This window comes from Oryctolagus cuniculus, chromosome 4 (assembly GCF_051225735.1).
Source record: "Oryctolagus cuniculus isolate XC-2025 breed Fujian yellow rabbit chromosome 4, ASM5122573v1, whole genome shotgun sequence".
NCBI classification, from domain to species: Eukaryota; Metazoa; Chordata; class Mammalia; order Lagomorpha; family Leporidae; genus Oryctolagus; species Oryctolagus cuniculus.
In genome coordinates, this window is record NC_142870.1 from 160,410,894 (window position 1) to 160,435,319 (window position 24,426).

At 41.3% G+C, this 24,426-nt stretch overlaps 1 protein-coding gene across 1 annotated transcript in view; it reads left to right on the plus strand.

The window, feature by feature from the left end:
- The window catches only part of LOC149127195 (uncharacterized), an 80,294-nt gene that overhangs the window by 11,623 nt on the left and 44,245 nt on the right, over positions 1–24,426 (plus strand). Inside the window, exon 3 of the mRNA XM_089331402.1 lies at positions 5,593–5,739. Within this exon, the coding sequence (XP_089187528.1) occupies positions 5,593–5,603 (11 nt within the window). The 3' untranslated portion in view covers positions 5,604–5,739. The remainder of the gene's footprint in view (positions 1–5,592; positions 5,740–24,426) is intronic.

Genomic DNA, 24,426 nt, shown 5'->3' on the forward strand with positions numbered 1-24,426 from the left:
TGTAAAGCAAAATGGCCCACTTTAATGTCATATATTACATTAAAATTTTTTTTTTATTTTTTTGAAATGCAGAGTGTCACAGAGAGAGGGAGGAAGGGAAGGCGGGAGGGAGAGAGAGAGAAATAGAGAGAGATACTGTGGCATTGTGGGTATAGCCACTGCCTGCAGTGCCACATCCTGTGCGGGCGCTGGTTCAAGTCCTGACTGCTCCACTTCCGATCTAGCTTTCTACTATGGTTTGGAAAAGCAGTAGAAGATGGCCCAAGTTCTTGGGCCCCTGCACCCATGTTGGAGACCCAGAAGAAGCTCCTGGCTTCAGATCTGAACAGCTCTGGCCATTGTGGCCATCTGGGGAGTGAACCAGCAGATGGAAGACCTCTCTCTCTCTCTCTCTCCCTCCCTCTGTCTCTCTGTAACTCTGCCTTTCAAATAAATAAATAAATCTTAAATAAAGAAGGAGGGGGTAGGGAGGGGAGGGGTAGAGAGGAGAGGAGAGGAATCTTCAATCTACTAGTTTATTGCCTTACTCCAGCTAGGTCTCCTACGTGGTGGTAGAGACTCAAGGTCTTGAGTCATCATCTGCTGCTTCCCAAGCACGTTAGCAGGAAGCTGAAGCAGGAGTGCAGTAGCCAGGACTCCAACCAACACTCTGCTAAGAGATGTGGATGTACCAAGCGGCTGTTTAACCCACCACACCACAATGCTGCCTTGGCCCATGTTGCTTTTAGTTTTCAGGTCTCTTTAGTCTGGAACTATTCTTCTGGCCTTTCTTGATTACTGTGATCTGAACACTTTGGAAGGCTCAAGATGCCTTAATTTTGTAGTCTTGCCCTTCAACTTTTTTTTTTAATGGTTTTCATATGTGTCAATCATGTGTCTTTGACAAGGGTAGGAGAGGTTATGCTGTGTTCTTCCTGTTGTATTACATAAGGTAGCACACAGTTCTGTCTCTTTACGGATGCCATTCACCTTGTGTATTTGATTAAGGTGATGTGTGCCTGGCATCTGTACAATAAACTTAGTGTTTTTAGCTTTATTATCAAACCTATTTTATGGAGATGTACTTTGGAAGCAAATATCCAGTTCTTTATAAGCTTTGAATTTATTCATACACACACACACACACACACACACACATGACTCAGTGATTCCAGTTTTGGACAATAGATTATAATCAATGACTTTCGTTATTTATCTTGTGGCTTAAATTTATTTGCTTATTTATTTAATTTATTTGAGGAGGAGGAGGAGAGAGAGAACACTCCCATCCACTGGTTTACTCCCCAGATGTCAGGGTTGGGCTGGGGCCACGGCAGAGGTTCAAGAACCCTGCCAGAGCCGCCTCCTGCATGGAGCCCTCCTCATCCTGCTTTCATTGTTCTTCACGTGTTTTCCATTTCCAGTGCTCCTCAATCCTTTGTGTAGATCTGGGTTTCCGCCCAGTATCATTTTCCCACAGCATGAAGTTCTTCTTTTAACATTTCTCATAGAGCAAATCTGATGGCGGTACATTCTCTCGGCATCTGTTCATCTTGAAATATTTTTAGTTTGCCTTCATTTTTGAAGGATATTTTTGCTAGATATATAATTCATGGCTGACAGCTTTCCCTTCTAGCACTTTACAGATGTCATAGCATTGTCTTCTGACTCGCTCTGGTTCTTGGGAGAAACCAGTGCCACTGCTCACCATTGTTCCCCTAGAAGGAATAATATGTCATGTGTCTTCTCCCCTCTCCTTTCAGGTCTCTTTTACATTTTTTCTTTGCCTCGATTTTAACATCACATTACAAAGTATCTATATGTAGTCTTCTTTTTTTCTTATCTAAAAATTTTTGCTTGCAGAGATTTGAGATTTTTGGATTAGTAGTTTTGCTTTTCTCTCAAAATTGGGAAAAAATTCTCACCTGTTTTTTAAAAAAACTTGCCTTTTTTTTAAAAAAAGATTTATTTTATTTATTTGAAAGGCAGAGTTACACATAGAGGGAGAGAGAAAGAGAGGTCTTCCATCTGCTGGTTCATTCCCTAAATGGCTGCAACAGCTATGGCTGGGCCAGGCTCTAACCAGGAGCCAGGAGCCCCATCTGGATCTCCCATGTGGGTGGCAGGGGCCCAAGGACTTGGGCCATCTTCCTCTGCTTTTTAGGTGCATTAGCAGGGAGCTGGATTGGAGGTGGAGAAGCCAGGACTCTGGCACCCATGTGGATCGCAGGCATTGCAGGCAAGTGAAACTCCTTATGGCACAGTGCCAGCTCCTGAGAACATTCTTTCCTGAACCCTTCCTGCCCCATTTGCATGCACAGATGTCTGCTTGACATCTTCCCACAAGTCACTTGTGGGTTAGAACGCCAGTGGCCACCAGTCCTGTGCCACTCTGGGCTCTCTGTCCAGCTTATTGTTTTTGTGGAGTCATCTCCACGTGCACAGGTTAGTGTTCAGGTAATGCCAAAAGGGAACCTTTGAGAACTTTTCCGGAGCTTCTTGTCTGTGCAGCTGCCTTCTCTCCAGTGCCCTGTCTGTCACCCCAGCAGCGCCCAAGTCTAATCTCTCTCCTTGTTCAGCAAGATCAGCAGCTCTGCTCAGGTTCCGCCCCCTGCATTGTGGCTGGGACAGTGCCTCTGGGCAGAATGCCAGGGCTTTTGTGGGGCTCACCTAGAAATTTCCCTTCTCTCAGGGACTGTGACCCTGTGCTGCCTATTGATCAGTATATAAAATATTTGTTTCATGTATTTTTTCTAGTAGATATGAGTAGTGCCAATTTAATGCCAGTTACTGTCTCATCACTGGGAATGAATAGTTAATATGTTAGAAAGTGACAAAAACAATAGAATCAGTTATAGAACATGGGTAAGGTGGAAGGAGGAGCTAGAATTCTAAATGGCAGATTAGGGAACTGGCATTACAATTCAGCCCGGCAGGTGTAAATGCGTCAAGCACCTGCATGAAGGAGTAACAAGCATCTATCTCAGTGATCTACAGGTGTCTGGGACCTAGACATGAACAGTGAATAGGAGTTACCTGGGCAATGGGATAGGTAATGAGAATGCTGGCAAGTCTTCCAAAATATTGGAAACTGAGTATTCTTTTTCAATGATTTATTTTATTTTATTTATTTGAAAGTCAGAGTTACAGAGAGAGGTAGAGACAGAGAGAGAGGTCTTCCATCCACTGGTTCACCCCCAGATGGCCCAACGGCTGGAGCTGTGCCGATCTGAAGCCAGGAGCCTCTTCCAGGTCTCCCACGCGGGTGTAGGGGCCCAACGACTTGGGCCATCTTCCACTGCTATCCCAGGCCATAGCAGAGAGCTGGATCAGAAGAGGAGCAACTGGGACTAGAACCGGTGGGATGCCGGTGCTTTAGGTCAGGGCTTTAACTTGCTGCGCTACAGCGCCGGCCCTGGAAACTGAGTGTTTTAAGGACTCAATGAGAGGCATGAGAAGAGCACAGCCATTTAGCTGTATGTAGTTTCCTGTGGCTGGGGTAATGAGAAACAGACCAAATCATGGAGGGCTTGCACAACCCCCTGAGAAGGTTGCATTTTGATTTAGGGGCCTTGAAAAGCATCACAAGATGTAAAGAACCTCTGAAGTTCCATATCCCTATCTGTAGAATGAGCATGTTGGAACCATTGCATCAACATTTTCCTTTTTTATTTTTACTTTTTAGGTATTTTATTTATTTATTTATTTGCAAATCAGAGTTACACAGAGAGAGAAAGAGAGGCAGAGAGAGAGAGAGAAAGAGAGGTCTTCCATTCACCGGTTCACTCCTCAATAGGCCACAATGGCCGGAGCTGCACAGATCTAAGCCAGGAGCCAGGGGCTTCCTCCAGATCTTCTCATGTGAGTGCAGGGGCCCAAGGACTTGGACCATCCTCTACTGCCTTTCCCAGACCATAGCAGAGAGCTGGATTGGAAGTGGAGCAGCCGGGACTCAAACTGGTGCCCATATGGGAGGCTGACACTGCAGGCAGTGGCTTTATCTGCTACGCCACAGAGCTGGCCCCAATATTTTCCTTTTATAAATCAATATATGTTTTAAATAGAGTCTTATGTTTACATGAAAAGCCAATGTTAGACTGTCTAATATAAGAAGTCCTTGAAAAGACAATGCTTTTTTTTTTTATTTGACAGATAGAATTAGACAGTGAGAGAGAGACAGACAGAGAGAAAGGTCCTCCTTCTGTTGGTTCACCCCCCAAATGGCTGCTATTGCCGGCACGCTGCGCCGATCCGAAGCCAGGAGCCAGGTGCCTCCTCTCAGTCTCCCATGGGGTCCAGGGCCCAAGCACTTGGGCCATCCTCCATTGCCTTCCTGGGCCACAGCAGAGAGCTGGACTGGAAAAGGAGCAACCAGGACTGGAACCTGGCGCCCATATGGGATGCCGGTACTACAGGCGGATGATTAGCCAAAATGAGCCACAGTGCCAGCCAAGACAATGCTTTTCAAACTTGTGTACCACATATAGAGTAATCTCAATATAATAAATGGATGGTGAAACTAAGAACATAAAACATTTGATTCCTCAATCATCACCATTAAAAGATGTGAAAGATTGAATTATAATAGAGGATAATCAATTGAATTATGACATTTGTGAATACATAAAAAAATCTAGACAGAGTGAATGAAATGTTTATACTGAAGGGTTGGTAGAATCACAAAAGATAAGGAGACTAGAAAAAGCAAGCTAGCAAACAAGAAATCAGTGTCTTTATTTCCATGCCAGATGGGCTAGATTAAAAAAAAAGTTTCTTTTTCTATTTTTTTTTTTGATATGATACTTGATTCAACAAACATTTATTGGCTTTCATGCTAGGTACTAAGGGAATGAATAAAAGATGACTAAGAACATTTTCACACCAAAGGCTTTTATAAACTTTTGGGGAAGCAGATGCTTCGTGTTATTTGTTACAAGTGGCAGAATAAAATGAATGACTTCTCTCACAAGGAGGAAAATAGTGAGCACTAAGGAGTACTTAAGAACATGCACAATAGATGCTACAAGAGAGATACAAATAGATTCCCATGGGAAACATGGAGTTAATAACTCTGAGTTAGGTAGCCAGTGCTTTCCCAGAAGACAGAGGTTTGGATTGCATGGAGGCGGAGTAAGTCCTCCACAGTTGCAGGAGGTAGAATGGTTATGGGATGATGGATGGACAGGCATGTTGAGAGAATAGCAAGTATTCATGAGGGACAGGAGCTGAGGGCAACAAATCAAGATGTTTGGCGATGGTAGGAGAGGCTGGTGCCCTGCCCCATCCCTTTTAAGAAGCGGGGAAACCTTTCTCTGCCACAGACCATCAAAATGATCAACTTAAAAATGAGTCTGCTATAGATTTATTCAAATTTGAGACCACTCTGTGGTTGTCTTGGTAGGACCAGACCACATGCCGTCTCAGGCCTTAGATGGCCTGCCTGTGATAGGCTCCCCACACCTGCTGTTGTCCCTCCAGCAAACTGCGGTGAGTGTGGGCTGCTAACAGGGTCTGAGCCCTGCACCTTCTCAAGGAAGTGCTTTTGGCTCCATGGAAGCCAGCTCGACAGAGGGCTTAACCAGCTCCTTCCTGTTTCTTGTGCCCAACCTGCAGCCAATGAGTGACAAGGAGTTGGGAGGGAGCAGCCCTTGGGGCTCCAGGTGGGTGGTTCAAGCTCCAGAGCTCCCCAGGAATCGGAGCGAAGAAGGAGTGCACCAGAAGGCTGGATGGGACCAGACTGGGAGAGTCTTGATTGCCATGGTAAGTCTATATTTTTGTTCTTGGGGCAGTAGAACAGAACTGAAGGGCTTTGAATGGGAGGAGGGCTTGCTCTTGGGAGGTAACTTTGACAGAAATTTAAATACAAATGAGATGAAAACACTGCAGACTTTTTGTGTAGGACTTGCTCAATGAGTGGATGTCAGAGAGGAGGGAAAAAGAGAAGAAAAGAGGTACTAGTGGAAAGCCAATGTGGAAATGTCCATCTAAAAGTTGGAGACTAAACCTGTGGCTCGTGGACATAATTGCAATGTTGGTTCAGGAATCAGCACTCCTTCAATTAACACGTAATTGTTTATCAACACAACCACAGATTAGACATTGTCTGAGGCAGACCCAGAAATGTCACAAGTATTTCAATAGGAAGGGCTAATTATGTAATACATTTACATTCAAGATCATGGTAGAGTAATTTATTTAAAGTAACAGATAATTCACCAAAGAGGCACACGCTAAATATCTGAAATCCATTGTTTCCTTTGATTCCTGTTGTAAGCACTTAGTGAAACTTATCCCATTTACATTGATCTAAGAATAATTTAATTAGAAAAGTACAAGACTTTTTTTTTTTTTTTTTTTTTTTTTTTTTTTTTTTTTTTTGACAGGCAGAGTCAGAGAGAGAGAGAGAGAGAGAAAGGTCTTCCTTCCGCTGGTTCACCCTCCAATGGTTGCTATGGCCAGTGCGCTACGCCGATCTGAAGCCAGGAGCCAGGTGCTTCCTCCTGGTCTCCCATGCGGGTGCAGGACCCAAGCATTTGGGCCATCCTCCACTGCCCTCCTGGGCCACAGCAGAGAGCTAGACTGGAAGAGGAGCAACCGGAACTAGAACCTAGTGCCCATATGGGATGCCGGCGCTGCAGGTGGAGGATTAACCAAGTGAGCCACAGTGCTGGCCCCAAGACATTTTTAAAAAAAGAAAGGAAAAAAAAAAACAAAACCTATGCAACATTATAGAGAGGTGTAAAAGAGGCTCTTATTAGGTGTAAAAGAAACTCTTGAGAGACAAACCATGCTCCTAAACAGAAAGTTCATATTAGGACAATGTCTATCTTTTCCAACTATATGTCATTGTAATTTTCTTAATAAAATTCCAGTGAGAATTCCAATGGAATTTGAGGAAAACTTGTCAGTTTGATAGAAACAATCACCTTTTTAAAAAAGCCCTGGGGCTGGCATTGTGAGGCAGCAAGTTAAGCCACGATTTGTGACACCTGTATCCCATATCTAATCACCAGTTTGAGTCTCAGCTGCTCTGCATCCAATCCAGCTCCCTACTAATGCACCTGGGAAAGCAGCAGAAGATGGCTCAAGTAGTTGGGCTCCTGCCAAGCATATGGGAGACCATGATGGAGCTCTTGGCCCCTGGCTTTGGTCTGACTCAACCCTGGCTGTTGTGGGCACATGGGGAGTGAACCAGTGGATGAAGATCTCTCTCTCTCTCTCTCTCTCTCTCTTTCTCTCTGCCTTTCAAATAAAAAAAAAGTGAATGAATAAATAAATATTTTTTAAAAGTCTGTGTGAAAACAGACACTGTTTTGAAAATGAAGGATGAGCATGGCACTTGTCTTCCTGATAGTATAGGAATCAAGAAGTCCTATAATGTTTATGATGCTGGCATGAAAATGTAAGCGCTTTCAAGCAACAGTAATGCAAGCTTACACAGATCCAAGAATGTATAGCAATTGAATACACCACACATTTCCCTCAACTGATAGATTATTCAATAAAGTATGTAAGGATATTTTTCTTTTTGGAAAGAAAAGAAACATAGGTCTCCATCTATAAGACATACACATATGTGCATGTATGTGATGTATCAGCTGTAATATATTAACTTGGATAAGGGAAAAATGCCTTCTTAAAAAAAACATGAAATCTAGAATCCATGGAACAAGAAGTGTGACCACATACAATTTAAAATGTCTGTGCTGTTATAAACTGGTACAGAAAGACAAGCAACAAATTGGAGAAAGATGTATAATACCTCTAGCAGACCAATGGTTAATGTAATTCATATTCAAGGAGCTTCTACACAGCAATAAAAATAAACAGCATAAAAATGGGAAGATTATAAGAACAAGCCAAAAATACAAATGGCCAATTAACACATAGAAGCTCAACTTCATTCATAATTGCAGAACTGAAAATTAAAAGAATGATACCATGTTTTCTACTCAATTGGCATTTGATCAAAATATGTTTAGAATTAGCAGTTTGTCAAATGTATTCTACACACCCCCTTGCTTTTACCCTTTTATTGTTTGCCATTTGACTTTATTTACTGTATGTTTGCTTGTAAAAATGACAAACTTCTGGATATCTACCTGTTTTTTTTTCCTAGCCATTTTAAAATTTTACTTAAAAAGATGTAAATCTTTTATTGTTCTGGAATTAATTTTGCTGTAAAGAAGTAAGTAGCAATCTTGCTAAGTTTTCCAATTAGTATTCTGCTTTCAAATACCTTTGATGAAATGTCTTTTATGTATTGACTCACAATGGCATCTTTTTTAAGATTTATTTATTTGCAATTCAGAGTTACAGAGATAGAGAGAGGGAGAAAAAGAGAGAGAAGGCAGAAAGATCTTCCATCGGCTGATTCACTCCCTGAAATGGCCAGGGCTGGGTCAGGCCAAAGCCAGGAGCTTCCTCTGGGTCTCCTATGTGGGTAGCTGTGGCTCAAGCACTTGGATCATCTTCTGCTTTCCCAGGCCATTAGCAGGGAGCTGGATTGGAAGTGGAGTGGCCAGGACTTGAACTGGAGTTATTATGGGATACCAGCATTGCAGGCGGCGGCTTAACCTGCTGTGCCATAACGCTGGCTGTCACAATGCCGTCTTTATCACAGACTAAGTCCTTATTTCTATCAATGTCTGGGTTCTGTTTCATTGCTTCATTCACCCCCCTACAAGCATAATACTACTATGATTTTAAAATTTTAAAAATGCAGATCTTTTTTCATTCCTGGTTTCTCTTAGCTATTTTTACATACTTATTTTTCCAGTGGATTTTCAGAGTCATCCAGTTTTTCTCAAGTCTTGCTCCTCTCAGCTACAAACCCTTGAGTGGTTTTTTTAAAAAACTGGGTTTCTATTAATTTTGGCAATCATTGAGATTACTTTGCGTTTTTGATGTTTCCTACCTAATATCAAGACATATATTCCCGTATTCATTATTTTTATGGCTCTCTGTAGAACTTTAAAGTTTTCTTTAATGGGGTTTGTATATATCTTATATAAGTGTTTTGAAATTTATTTATAGATTTTATTAGCTACCCAGTTCTTGTTTGTATAAAAATGTTATTGATTTTTGTGGAATTATTTTGTAACTCTTTAGAGTTTATACCTGAGATCTTTTTAGCCATAGGCTTTTGTTTTTATTACTGTTTTTTCAACTTGTAAATTTTTTAACCTCCAAAGATCAGATAAATCTTGTCTATTTATATAGTTTTTAAGCAAAAGAAGAAATACTTTCCTAATTCCGTTTGTGAAGCCAGCAAGCACTCTTGCATAGATAGTCCCTCCAAAGGAAACAGATGAATCATGTCTTTTACCATTTTGCAAGACACTGAAGAATATCTTATTGCTTCTTAATTTATTCCTTCAGTTCCTTATCTTAAATTTTTAGTGCACACTGGTACATCATCTTCAAATGGCTACAGGTTTACCTTCTCTCTCATATTAATACCTTGTATTTCTTTTGTCTAAATTCATTATTTGGTATGTTGTTTTTACAAATCTAGCTATTTCTTTTTTTTTTTTAAAGGCAGAGGGATAAGGACAGACAAAAACCTTCCGTTTGCTGGTAGGACACCCCCCCCCCCCCCAAATGCCCACAAGTGCTGAGGTGGACAAGCTGAAGCCAGGAGCCGGGAACTCCATCTGGATCTCCCACATGGGTGTCAGAGACCTAACAACTTGAGCTATCACTTGCTAGATCCTAGGGTGCACATTAACAGGAAGCTTAAAATGGAAGCCAAGCCATTCCTGGAACCCAAACACTTTGATATGTGCTGTAGGCATCCTGGGCTGTGTCTTAACCACTGTGCTGCTCATACCCACCTGTTTGGTACTCTCTGAGCAGTGAGAAGGGAGTTTTATCTCTTCCTGACATCAAGGCCCCCCACCCCCCATTTTTCACTATTAAGCTCACTGAGATGACTATCAGTATCATGTCAAGAAAGTACCACCTGCAGTGCCAGCAATCCCATATGGGTACTAGTTCGAGTCCTGGCTGCTCTACTTTGATCCAGCTCCCTGCTAATGTGCCTGGGAAAGCAGCAGAAGGTGGCTGAAGTCCTTGGGCCCCTCAACCTATGTGGGATACCCAGAAGAAGCTCCAGGCACCTGGCTTCAGATCGGCCCAGATCCGGCCATTTGGGGAGTGAATCAATGGATGAAAGACCTCGCTCTCTCTGCCTCTGCCTTTCTATAACTGTGTTTCAAATAAATAAATCTTTTTTTAAGGAAAATATCATTCAGTCCTATTTTTCTCATTTCTCTCTCTCTCTCTTTTTTTTTTAAGATTTATTTTAGGGCCGGCGCCATGGCTCACTGGATTAATCCTCTGCCTGTGGCGCCAGCATCCCATATGGGCACTGGTTCTAGTCCCGGTTGTTCCTCTTCCAGTCCAGCTCTCTGCTGTGGCCTGGGAGGGCACTGGAGGATGGCCCAAGTGCTTGGGCCCCTGCACCCGCATGGGAGACCAGGAAGAAGCACCTGGCTCCTGGCTTTGGATTGGCGCAGCGCTGGCTGTAGCAGCCATTTGGGGAGTGAACCAATGGAAGGAAGACCTTTCTCTGTCTCTCTCACTGTCTATAACTCTATCTGTCAAATAAGTAAAAAAAATTTAATAAAAGATTTGTTTTATTTATGTGAAAGACAGAGTTACAAAGACATGTAGAGACAGAGAGAGAGGTCTTCCTTCCACTGGCTCACCCCCCAGATGGCAGCAAAGGCAAGAGCTGTGCCGATCCGAAGCCAGGAGCCAGGAGCTTATTCTGGGTCTCCCCCATGGGTGCAGGAGCCCAAGGACTTGGGCCATCTTCTGCTGCTATCCCAGGCCATAGCAGAGAGCAGGATTGGAAGAGGCACAGCCGGGACTAGAACCGGCACCCATGTGGGATGCCGGCGCTTCAGGCCAAGACTTTATCCCGCTGCACTACAGGGCCAACCCCTCTCATTTCTTTTTAGGAAGAAATGTAATTTGAATTTTACCAAAGGTATCATTTGGCCTCAGTTGAAGCGACTGTTAACATTTTCTCTGAGTAGTGTGCTATTTTAAATTACTAAATTTCTTGAACTCTGCCCCCCTCCACTTTTTCTAAAATATGAGGGGTTTCCAAAAAGTTCACAGAAAATGTACATTACAAAATACTGTGCATGAATTTAAAAATGTTTTTATACCATCTAAACTCATCTCCTAGTTCCATTTTCCAAACTTTTTGAAGTACTCTTGTGTTCTATTTGCACATAATTTATTTAATATAGTTTTCATAAAGAGATCTAATGTTTCTTTTTAATGGGCTGTCTCTGTCAGATTTCTCATCAATATTTTGCTGGATTTACAAAAAATATTGAGAGTTCCTTTGTTTTGGAGCAGTTCAAATAGACTGGATATATCTGAAACTTGAAAATGCTCCCTTTTTGAAACTTACAACTAGAAAAATTTTGATAGAAAGTCCACTGTATACTCGACTTTGGTTGTGAGCTTATCTGTGAGTTATTTCTGCTTCTTTGGGGAATTTCTGAAACACAAATATTTTATATTAAGTATAATAAAAAGAAAGGGCTGAGAAAGGGGGAAGATACTTTAGATAGGATGAATACTAGTGAAAGTGACAACAGGTTGATTATTGACACACATATTATAAGATTAAGGAAAGAAAGATAAATATATGAAAGGCAGTAGCCAGAATGGAAGGGGCCACATAGAGTTGGTTGTTAAAGGCTGAAGGCTGCCTGCAACATGTGGGGAGCAAACCGGACTAGACTGAGTTACTGGAATTAAGACTTATTCTATGCATCTGCTCTCCCACAATATGGCGATGGGAGAGAAGTAAACAGCTTCCGCACAGCTGCCTCCAGTTCAACCAGTTAACTGTAGGACTTGCTCCTGATTGGAGAGCAGCGTACTCGGCGTGTGGGCAGCCGAGTTGGGATTGGCGGAGGAGGACTATAAAGGAGGAGAGAGACGGCATGCACCAGGAACATCTATGGGGAACATCTATGGGGAACATCTAGCTGAAGGAACACCCGTGCAGCCCCCGAGAAAGCCGGCCGGCGGTGTGCCGCTCCCCTGCGGAAGTGGGGAATGTGGCCAGGGGGAACTGCCCTTCCACGGAGGTGGAAGGGATAGTAGCCAACCCGGGAAGAACCAGCAGCAAACCCGGGGAGGGCCGAGCAGACGAAAGAACAGCGCAGGGTCCTGTGTCGTTCCTCCATGAAGAGGGGGAGCGACAGCAACATTACAAGGATACATTGATGACGTAAGAGAAAGTGGAGCTGATGTCAAAATCCTAAGACACAGCCAAGCAGATACTCATAAAAGGCACTTGGTAGTTTTATGTGAGTAAATTAACCTAAAATGGGACTAGCCCTAGCCCACGTCTCAGCCAAGGACACAGAAGGGATAAGGTTGGAGAAGTTGGAAGAGAGTCAGATGACACACTGACCTGAGACAAGAAAGCAGGGAGCTTCCAGGAAGAGGAGATGGTCTTCCGGGGGCAACATGGAGTGGAGATCTCCTGGGATTAGCAGATGATTTGCAAGGTTGAGAGCGCAATCTTCAGAGTAGGTGGAGAAACCAAACAGTGAGTGAATGGATGAGGAGTGAGAAGTTTTTTTTTTTTTTTTTTTTTTTTTTTTTTTTTTTTAAAGTAAAACAAAAAGACTTAAGTGTAACTTAAACAGTATTTGGTGGAGGGAAGGTTTTTTTTTCCATATGGGGAATGAATTGTAGCCAAGTTCTTGGCTAAGTAGACCAAATTGTAGTTTGCTTTGGATTTTTTGTTTGATTGCAGCCATAACAGCCGAGAGAATAATTTATTTCTTTGCTACACTGGATCCAGTTGAATCATAAAATGACTAGAATAACTCAGGAATACCCTTTTCATCCCATGATCTAATGCCTCCACATTGCTCTGAAATACGGTTATTTCTGGTCTTTGTAGAATTCTGATTATAGGCAGTTTCTTTGTAGCCTTTATTTCCATTCTGCGCAGTACCAATGAAGCAGAGTTAAAATTCACTCTTCCCAGATAAGTGGAACAGAATCTACAGGAATTCAAGTTGAATATCCACCCCCCTTATTGATGAGGGAAAGCAGAGTGGGAGCTTGGAAGTCTTGTGTTTTGGGAGCCACGTTTTCTCTCAACTGTTGCAAGGTTCATTTTGCCAATTCCTTATCTTGGTGTTTCGTTCTGAAGGTGCCCTGTCTTTGGAAGTTGGCATGGATGTCACTTGGGGAAGTGCCACCTTGCTCACAGACCTCGATAGGGCCAGGAAGCCCTTGGCATGATTTGATAGCAAATGGGGAAAGGCCAACCCTGCACTCAGTGTTGTCAGAGCTTCACACACTCCAACAGTTATTTTCTGGATGATACTAAATGTATTGTAGGTAATGGTATCCTATTTGTTTCAATTACTCAATTGCTGTTTTTTTCAGAGAGATGAAGTTATTCTGTAGGCCTTATAATCACTGTGCAAATATTGTATTATTCCTCTACTGCATCTTAGCTTGTTTCTAGGAAGCATGAAATATGTATGGTAATTGCAACATTTTTCTGTTTCAAAATAACAGAATCACTTCCATAGACTAGTACTTGAATGAAAAAAAAAACAAAAACACCTGTGTGTGTACCAAAGTATTAACTATAGTATTTTCAGTGATGACGTTGAATGACCCTGTGCTCACCTTACCTTCACTAGTATTAACTATAGTATCTTCAGTGATGACGTTGAATGACCCTGTGCTCACCTTACCTTCACCAGGGTCAATGGGAAGCTCCGGTCCAGGATTAGACAGTCCCTTGTGCAGGCTTCTCAGCTTTTGAAAGCACATACTTTCCCATCACTGCAACCTACGTAATGACTTTGTAAAGATTTAGATTTTTTTAAGGAAACATCCGATTAACAGTACATGGATAAGCTTCCTTTGAGGAACAAAAATGGATAATAAGAAGTTTGTTAAAATGTTAAGGAAGGCCAGGGGATTTACAGTTCTCCACTGGGATTTTTATTATAGACAGTTTTGTAAACAGATGTGTCCTGGGATCACTGTTGACTGCCAGAAACATGGCTTGACAGGTACAGATGTTGACAGGAGCCTTGGAGATGGATTCCAGGAGTGTGCTTGGCGTTCCCCTGAATGTTCCTCCCCTGTGCTCTTCAGTGTAGTGGGAGCTGTGGCTTAGTCAGGAGGGTCCTGGTCTCCCACAGGCCTCCTGCACAGCTAACAAATGGCAAAATACTGAGATCACCCCCAAGTCCTAAGTAACGGCCAAGCAAAGGCCTGGGGGCATGGCCTGCTCCTTTTTTTTTAAGGCTTTTATTTAATGAACACAAATTTCATCTGTACAGCTTTTAGGAATATAGTGTTTCTTCTCCCTGTTCCCGCCCTCCCACCCCCACTCCCATCCCACATCCTACTCCCTCTCCCATTCCTTTTTTCATTAACACTCATTTTTAATTGACTTTGTATACAGAAGACCAACTCAATACTAAAAAGATATTTCAACTGTTTGCACCCACACAGACACACAAAGTATAAAGTACAGTTTGAAGACAGTTTTACTGTTAATTCTCATAGTATACCTAATTAAGGACAGAGCCAGGCTAAGGGAGCCAGAGCCAGGCTGTCTAATATGGTACATGAGCATCTTAACTGCTAGGCCAAAAATGCTTTGTTTCTGATGATACTTCTGTACTTACCAGCCAAGCGGAATGCAAGGGTCAATCTTGAGAGGGTCCCTCAAGAACCAAGGCCTTGTCCTATAAAAGTAGTGGAGCATTTGTTTGGCATTTCTCAACGAGTGCCTTCTGTGAATAAGGACAGGTGTGGTGGTGAGCTCTCAGAGGCATTCACACAAAGACGGGGAGAACTGTACTTTCCAGATCTGTGGAGTTTCAGGAACTTTGTCTTTATAGTCGACATAATTGATCCTCTTTGCAACTATATGAAACAAGCATATTCATCTTTTTACACAGGAGAAACGCAGGAATCATAAGGTTAAGATTTAAGATAGAGTCAGGGGTGGGCATTGTGGCACAGTGAGTTAAGTTGCTGCCTGTGGTGCCAGTATCCCACATGAGTACTGGTGCCCCATTACCCACATGGAAGACCAGGATGGGGAACCTGGCTCCTGGCATCTGCCAAGGCTGGGCCAACCTGTTGTGGCCATCTGGGGAGTGAACCCATGGATGGAAGTCTCTCTCCCCAACCCCCAACTCTATCTTTCAAATAAAAAATAAATCTTTTTAAAAAATAACAGTAGAGTCACCATTTTTCTTCACTTTGACCCACTATGGGCCTCACAATTCAGTGGATTACTCCATATCTCTGCCTGAGCCACCTCTATGGAGGTTGGCAGCCTTGTACTCACTCTTCCAGTCACCTGTGCATCCAGGTTGGCCATGGGACCAGACCTAGTTATGTAAGAGGATGTCTCTTCTTGGGGCTTCTGGAAAAGCTTTTGAAATACTTTCGTGAAGAACCAGATAGTATTTTTGGCTTTTTGGGCCATATGGTCTCCAAAAACTACTTGACCTCTGCCCTTGTAGAGTGACAACAGCCATCGACATGACAAAAAATGGGTCTGATGATTTTCTAATAAAGCTTTATTTACAAAGAGCAGGCAAGGGCTCCTGCTTAGCAGAATAGCAAGATGTTGTTGAATGAAATAATCTGATTTTTTTCTTCATATCTGTCTATTCTTTACTACCTTGCTTAACAGTTAAAAAAGTTAGTAAGACACTTGCCACATAAAAACCAAAATGATCATTTAGGAATACAAGTTTCCTGTGTCACCTTTTCCATTGAAACATTTCTTGCCTTCCAGGCTTCCATTCTTATACAAAGACTTGATGTAAGCCTTTGGCACGCAAGGTGGGTGTGCCTAGACCTCATTATTCTCTGTCACAGATTCCTCATGTGTTTTCCTCCCAAAACCTACTACAATGGATGGTTGTATGTTCAATTATGCACATATTTATTGAATATCTGACCCATCAGGGCTGGGACAGTGTTTTCTGATGTTCACATATGGGACACTTGAAAAAGTGGAAAAATGGAATTAAAAGATATGTTTGTTTTGGCACAAAAACATTTTGAACTCCATGTATAGCTTTCTCATAATGTGGATTTCCATGAACTTTTGAAGACCTGTCATATTACACAGCCCATAGAAGATAGGTAATATTTGTAAGATAAGGTGCTTCTATGGCATTCTTCACTTATCATTTTATAGACTTAGAATATTAAGATAATTTTTAAGCTACTTACATGATGCATTTTATTGGTGATCAGTTAGAAAACCAAGACTTTGTGAAGAAACAGAATTAAGAAAAACAAGACTGCAAAGCTGCTATGAGGCAAGCTAAGGACAGGAAGTCAAAATACGGCTGCCTTGAATATGGGTCAGTTATGGCTGCCTCACCATGAAAAGGGGTGGGGGTGCACAGAAACTATGATAACATGGGATTGTTAACATGCATTCCAAGTGAGCAGTGGAGCCTCGTCTAGTCTTGTTCCCTTCAGCTTGGGAGAAGTTATGGTGAAGAATCTGGGAGGGGTTGGGGCCACACAGACAAAAGGGGGACACAAGGAAAGATGATGAGTTATGTATGAGTGAGACTGGGAGCTGGATTGAGACAGACTCACTTCTCGCTCTGATCTTCACCTGCCCAAGGGCATAATAGAACAAGCAGTGTCCCAGCCATGGTGTCTTACCTGTGGAACCAGGTGAACAGTGAAGCTAACAATATATTGAAGATTTCAGAGACTTTACTTTTTTGGACACTGGGTGGGATTATCAAGTTTCTATTTTTTGTAGTTCTTAGAGGCCCACAAATTGCATAAGCTTTAGGTTTTACAGAATTGAGATGTTTTGTTTATTTGTGGTAAAAATATGTACAGTAGCTTGGAATTAGAGACATTGGGACAGCCTGATTCTCAGATTGTATTTCTTCTTCCAGAAGGAAAGAAAGAAGAGAGGCAGAGAGGAAGGAAGAAGAAAATTATCCATTATTCATATACCCAGTGATAACACTGTTAACATTTTGGTATACATACTTTCATTTCTTTCCAACTCACAGATGTATTGGATATATTAGAGATGGAAATTTGTATTAGAGATGAAAATTAGCTTTGATGTTGAATTATGTTTAACAAGTAGTGCCAATAATTCTGGATTTTCTTTATCAAAGAGCTACTTAGCATTCCTATAAAAGGAAGGTTTTGGACTGGATAGAGGAATAGCAGAGTTCTTCCCACAATTGTGTAGATGGAGCTTGGAGCCCTGCTTAAGCTTGCATACCGTGTGCCTTGTGGAGCAGACTGGAATTCAGAGCCACCTCCCATCTTCCTGCCTGTTGTGATCTGCAAAGTGTCACAGAACAAAGTGGTTCTCAGCTTGTCTACCTACACACCGGAATCACTTGAGGAGTTTTTAAAGGTACTGATGCCCCAGAAATCGTTGTTCAATTAATTTGGAGGTAGCCTGGGCTTTAAGTTTGTTGTCAACATTGAGCCGGGCTGTTCAGCTCTGACAAGTAAGGGTAGAGAGTGACAGTCAGCTTAGGTTGGAAAGCGTTACTGTGGAGATGGGCGAGCTCAAGGGAAGGTAAGTCTGCAGGTTCACATTCATCTCCCACTCACCGGTGTGCCTACCTTTTTCTCAGGAGCTTTGAAGACACTAAATGTGGTTCTCCAACCATCTCTCATTTCCGGATGCCCTAGTGTTGATACCTATGCCACTATCGTAGTGTTTTGGCTGAATTCTTACCTTTAAAGATTCCAGAACATTTTTCAAAAATCGCTCTAATCATTCCATCAGAGATTTTGATCTTCAGAATACATATGGCATTGCTCTTCCTTTCTCACTCAAGACCATTGAAACCATTCTGAAGCACTGATGGTCGATGCGCTGATGTGAACAGTTGAGGGTGCTCGTGAGATGCCCCCTTTAAAGAGGTGTTGGGACGAAATCTCTATGCAGGTCCCTTTCTCACCTGCTGTGTGAAAGCTGATGCTCCTTGGAATTTGGCTCTCCTGACTTTGATGGATGGCCACTTCTTGCCCTTAGCATGTCCACCTTTTAGTCAAGGGTGTGTTGGGGTTTCCTAAAGCTCTGTAAATATTTACTGAATGCTGAATGATGGTGAAGGATGAGCTACAGGTGCTGTTCTGTGTATAAGCTGTCCTTGTCTCTTGGGATGTGGGGTCTCCTCTATAGATCTGGAGGGAGAGAAAGCTCCTTATTCCATTGCAAGCTCTGTGGGAGAAATTTGTAGTCTTTGGGAAGAAAAGGATTAGAAGACAAGATCACTGGAAAACATGTTTATTCCTTCAAATATATTTTAATCCTTTCAAATATAAAGTAGGTAGCAGATTTTATGTCTGGGAAAGTCATGATTTTTAAAATAATAAATGCTGAATTACTTTTCTCAAAGAAATTAGATTAGAGGGAGAAAACAAAATATATGTCTATTTTTGGAAATGATGTATTTTGAAAACATGCAAGTACTTGATTATTTTGTCCCATGGAAAATGAGAAGTTAGCTAGCATATCTATAAATGACGGTTCAGGATATGTGTTCTAGGTTGAATAGTGTCCCTTCAAATGTCATGTCCTTCTTGGAACCTCAGAATGTAACCATATTTGGAAATAAAGTTTTTGTAGATAGTTAAGTTGGAGTCACACTGGAGTTGGGTGGACCCTTAATTCATGATTGGCATCTATATAAAAAGAGAAGAGACAAAAGGACAGCACCCACATGAGGCAGAGGTGGGAGTGATTCTGACGCAAACCAAGGAATGCTGGGGCTATGAGCATCTACCTGGAAAAGGCAAGGACCCCCCCCCCCTTTTGCATAGAGCACAGCCTGGGTATACCTTTATTCCAAACCATGAGAAAATATACACATTTCTATTGTCTTAAGTCATCACAGTCTGTGGTACTTTGTTATACGTCAGGAAATGAACACCAGATATAATCATAGTGTGAATGTTTGAGAGGTCATGGAAAAGGTCTGAATATTGGGAAACAAGTTATATATCAATAAAATACTACTGCCTATAAATCTGACAAATTGTAGGCTATAGAGATACACCGTCACATTACATATGAACAGTGATGACGATCATGTAAGAACTGCATATGTATAACACTAGAGGTTTAGAAAATACCTATATTCTTTTAAGTAGCTGTTAGAATATGGTAAACAATTCTTGTTACTATTTTTTTTACTATTTAGGCATGAAAACTTAATATTTGACATCAAAACCTAACAACTGGGGGTTGACATTGAGCCTAGCAGTTAAGATGCTCATGCCTCACATCAGAGTACCTGGCTCCAATTCCCAGCTCCAGCCTCTGGTCCCAGTTTTGTGCTAATGCAAACCTTCAGAGGCAGCCAAGATGGCTCAAGTAATTGGGTTCCTGTTTCTTGCATGGGAGACCTGGATTGAGGTCCCAGCTCCTGGCTGTGGTCTGGCCCAGCTGTAGTTGTTGCAGGTATTTGAGGAGTTTCCAGCAGATAGGATCTCTCTGTGTGTCTTTCAATCTTTTTCTCTCCTTTTCAAAAACAAAGGAATATAACAATAAGTCACAAAGCCAATTTGACATAAAAATCCTATTTAACTGACTTTAACTGAGATTTAAACTAAATTTATTTCATGCATATGGCTTAATGAATTTTTCCCTCTTTTGTTGCTTTTAACCCATTTAAGCAGTATATATTTTAAAATGAAATATGTGGCCTTTTAAAGAATTATAGTTTACAAAAGACTTTAATATCTACAGGTTATATCAGTTCTCTAAAATGCTGAACTTTCTGCTAACTAGAACTGAAATATAGTGAACAACAACAAAAATAGTTACAGCCAAGAAACTTAGGGTCTAACAGGCATAGATGTTTTCTGCTCTGTTTTTGTAGAATTTAAACTATAATTAATACTTCAAACCCACAAAATGAGCAGGATTGGAGGATTTGGCTTCTGAAGAAATATTTGCAGTGAAAGTTAAGAAGCTGGCAAAACAGCTTATTAAACTAGCCCATCCCATATAAATACCATAGTCCATGTAGTGATGAAATCTTGCTGGAAGCCTCCAAGAGATTTCAGAGCCAGGGTCAATTTTCGTTATACAACTGGAGTTGGCCTTTTTGCAGGCCGGCTGGCTTCTTTGTGCAAAGTATGGTCTTTTTGGCTCCTGTAAAAATAAATAATTGCCCCTTCTCTCTCTACCAGGCCATTTTTGGACATCAGTTTGTCATTTTGGTAAGTTACAGGGATATCCATGAATATCAAGTGTGGAAAAATCATAATACAATGCAATAAGATAAGGAATCCTTGCATTGCTGACCACACCCATGTGAAATTCAGTTGCATTTTTATTTGTGGAGCATAACAGGAAATCATTCTAGAAGTGAATCATTTAGTAGGAATCAATTTACAGGGTGATTTGCATCCCTTCACCAAACCAGCAGTATTTAAAGCACCAAAGGCTTTCTGAGTTTTCTAATAAGATTTTTTCTAACTGACAACTAGAAGAACATGAATGTTGATGAGTCATAGTCCCCATCACAAAACAATCCATTCAGTAATTTCCTGAGAAAAATGTATCACTGAGAGACGTAAAGGCTATTGTTGTTGTTGTGAATTTGGATTTCTTTCCCTACCTGGGAAGGAATAGGAAAGGTGGTCTTGTAATCATCAGCAGATTAATCTTGGTAAAAATCTCGCTCAGTGGTAATCACAGGAAATTAAAGTGCACACAAAATTAAGGCACTAAGAGAACATGCACACATGGGCACACATTCAACTTCATTTTCTGATATATGGTTGAACAGTATGGTATGCAATTGAACAGCATGTAGGTCCCAGTGGGATGCTGCTTGTCTTTTGGGAATATATATATGCACACACATACCTGTACATAGTACATACATACATTCATTGATTCTGGAAGCCATGCTGGCGCTGTCTGACCCACAGTTCTTGCAGGGGAATCTGAAAGAGGCCCATGAATAGGCTGTTTTGGATGTAAAGGGTAACAAGCCTTCCTCCATACAGAGAGGGATCTAAGTGTCATCTGAAACATTTCCTAGGTTGAAATACAATCTCCAAATTGGCATTGTGGATGTGAGAATATGCAGTTGTATCTTTCAATCAAATAATCATAAAAAGAAATCACGTCAGGCCTGTCCCCTAACGTTAAGATGATTGCCACATTGCTGGTGTTATTTCTCCTTTTTCTAAATAGGCTCCATGTTCCCAAGCACACAGAGATGAAAACAAGATTGCCTGCTCTTGCCTGGGTGCTTCCTATGCAATTCCCCCACTGGTGGCTCTTTTTCCATTTGAAGATGCCTTAGTGCTTGAGTGGTGCTACCTTTTGCAAGTGACACCAGGAGTTTGCATATGTCTTTTTATGAGGGGTGATTTTGTTTGATTGCCCATAGAGAGACTTGGAATAGACATTTCTAGACTTTACATATCCTCCAGGTCATAGTTGGAGCATGAAAAGTGAACTATTTCCTGTGAGTATTCTGCAGCTTGAGGAATTTTAATGTTTTCCTTTATTGGCACTTTCTGGAAAGGATGAGTCTGAAACACATTTTTTTTTTTTTTTACATCTAAGCACTGTTAATTTCAGGGTTGAAAATTCCAAATACAGTTTACTGAAAGCCAAAAAGCTTATAATTTTTAGGCTGTTTCTGAGCTTTATGGAGCTTTATTGATGTCTGTCTTGTCTGCCAGCCCCAAAAGGGACAAAATGCAATCATTTCATGGACTCCTGGCAAGAAAGCAGATTTTAAGGGATATGACGTTACTGACGGGGCTTGTTCCCATCAGTGCCATTCATAGTGATGTCATTCTCCTTACCTCCCCTGTGCAGTGATAAAAATTACCCAAGGAAGGGCGTCTTGTTATTTAAGTCAAATTCAGGAATCCTCTGTTCTTTTACTTTACATAATTATTGAACAATAAACTATTTTCACATTTTTGGCTGTAGCTACAAAGCAAAACATGGTGAGTACTGAGTGTGGATTGGCCGGATGACTCTGTGCCAGAACACTGCGTATCTGCAGTACTGATGAGTGCCACAAATACACTACAGACAGACTAGATCGGAGAATGTCAGATCCCAAGGAACTATTTGAGGTGGATCTTTGAGGTGAGGGGATATAGGGCTGGCCCAGATTGACATTCTCACACTGTACGAGAGCAGTTTCAAGTTGAGCATTTGGTGATTCTACTCTAAGTGGTGATGGTGGTGGTGGTGGTGATGATGATGATGGTGCCCATTAACATTTACTGAGGGTACCTACCAAATAACATGTTTTCCAGGTATTATTGTATTTAATTCTACCTCTAGCCTTGAGAGGACAGTCTTATATTCACAAGAGGTAAAGAATTGCAGATTACATTGTTACTTATTTACTCTAAAAGGTAAATGTTCCTGAATTAGGGAACACTGCAAATGGAACTAAAGTTCTAGAAATCCTACGCTCCACGATCATCCAGAGAGCCATTCTTCAGGAATGTTCTATGGTTTATGGCACAGATGTTGTTGGGTGGGCAAAGTGCTGTGGCCAATTTGAACTTGTGCTAAATGCCAAGGAGATGTGAGCAAGCCACTTCAAAGCTAATCTTTGTAATCTTTGTAAACAAGGGTAAGGTTTGGAAGTGAATGACCAGCACTTTAAACCAATTTCAGTTTGTTCCTTTACCCTCACGCCATCCCCTTCACCACCAGCAATTCATTGTTTGCCTCTTAGGTTTGGATAGCGATTGTGCTGTATAGCTTATTTAAGACTGCTGGGGGCTTTATTGCTACTGGACTCAAGTAGCAATTAAATAGCAGTTTCAACTAGAGTCACTGTTATATTGTATCCATTCCTATGCCCCCTAACTACCTAGTATTTTTATCAACCCCATGAGGTGAATGCTGTTATTGCTGCTGTTTTATAGGTGAGGAAACAGTTTCAAAGAAATAGGGAATCAGGCCAAGATCACAAAGCCAGCAAAGTGTAGAGACCCAGTACTTGAAATACGTTCTATTTAACTTCTGAGTCTGACCTAATCTTCTTGATATGTGTTCCTAGCTTTGAAAACTATACAGGTATGTAGTTCCTGATGTGCTCCAAGATTCCTGGATCAGAGCATTTTGTTCTTCAGTTATTATCTCAGGATCTTACTTCTGTCTATTATGATGTCAGTGATACTTCAGAAAAATTATTTGGAAGGCAGAGAGAAAGGCAGAAAGATGGAGGCAGGCAGCAGATGGAGAGGGCTCTCATTTGATGGTTTACTCCCAGCAGCTCTCAACAGCCAGGGCTGGGCCAGGTCAAAGTCAGAAGCCAGGAACTCAATCCGGTTCTCCCTCCTGGGTACAGAGACCCAGCTGCTTCAGTCATCACCTGCTGCCTCCAGGGTGCACATGAACGGGAAGCTGTAATTGGAAGCCAGAGTCTGGACGCAAACCCAGGCACTCTGACATTGGAATGCAAGTGTCCTAACCAGTGGCTTAATGGCTACTCCAAAAACCTACCCAGTAATAACTTCTTTAGAGCTATTTTTAATTGTGTACTCTCTTTCCCCCCATTTATTCTTTTCTGGTTGTCTGGCTGTAATCAGAATCACCCAGGGAGTATGGAAAAAATACTCAGACTGCTCATCTGGTCATGCACAATCAAATCCTATCAGAACAAGTTTTTTCAAAAGCTTATCACCTGTTTCTTTCTTTTTTTTTGTTTAAGATTTATTTATTTACTTGAAAGGCAGAGCCTGGTTTTAATGTATAAACTAGGAGCAATTCTTTAATGTCTATATGTCTGTTTCTGAGAGTGGAAGTGAAAAAGCTAATTGGAAAATTTGTGTCCAGATGGTTTAGTTGATAAATTCTATTGAATGTTTAAAGAATAAATAATACTAGTATTACACAAAATCTTTCAGAAAGTATCAGATAATATACTAATTCAACTCATTTTAGGAGGTCAATATCACACTGATACCAATGCTATATAGAAGCATCGAAGAGGCACATAGAAAGATACATGTGTACTTATGAATCAGTATTCCCTCATGATAAATATTTCATCAAATTAGAAAAGGGAAATTCCTTACTCTTCTAAAGGCCAAAAATGGAAGAATCTACTCTGAAGCTCATATTGAGTGAAGTATTAACTACTAACCGGCTAAGATCAAAGCGAGGACACCTACTCTTAAAATTTGCATTCAGCATTCTTTGGGAGAGCCTGGCCTTTGCAATCAGACAAGAAAGGGAATAAAAGGCTTTAAAACTCTCTTTCTCCAGAAATAGCAATGTTTGCTTACATGGAGTATCCTAAAGAATCTATTAACAACTACTACATAACATTGTTAAGCTAATTTAGAAGGATTACAGGCTAGAAGACCAACATGCAAAATAGGTTGCTTCTTATATACTAA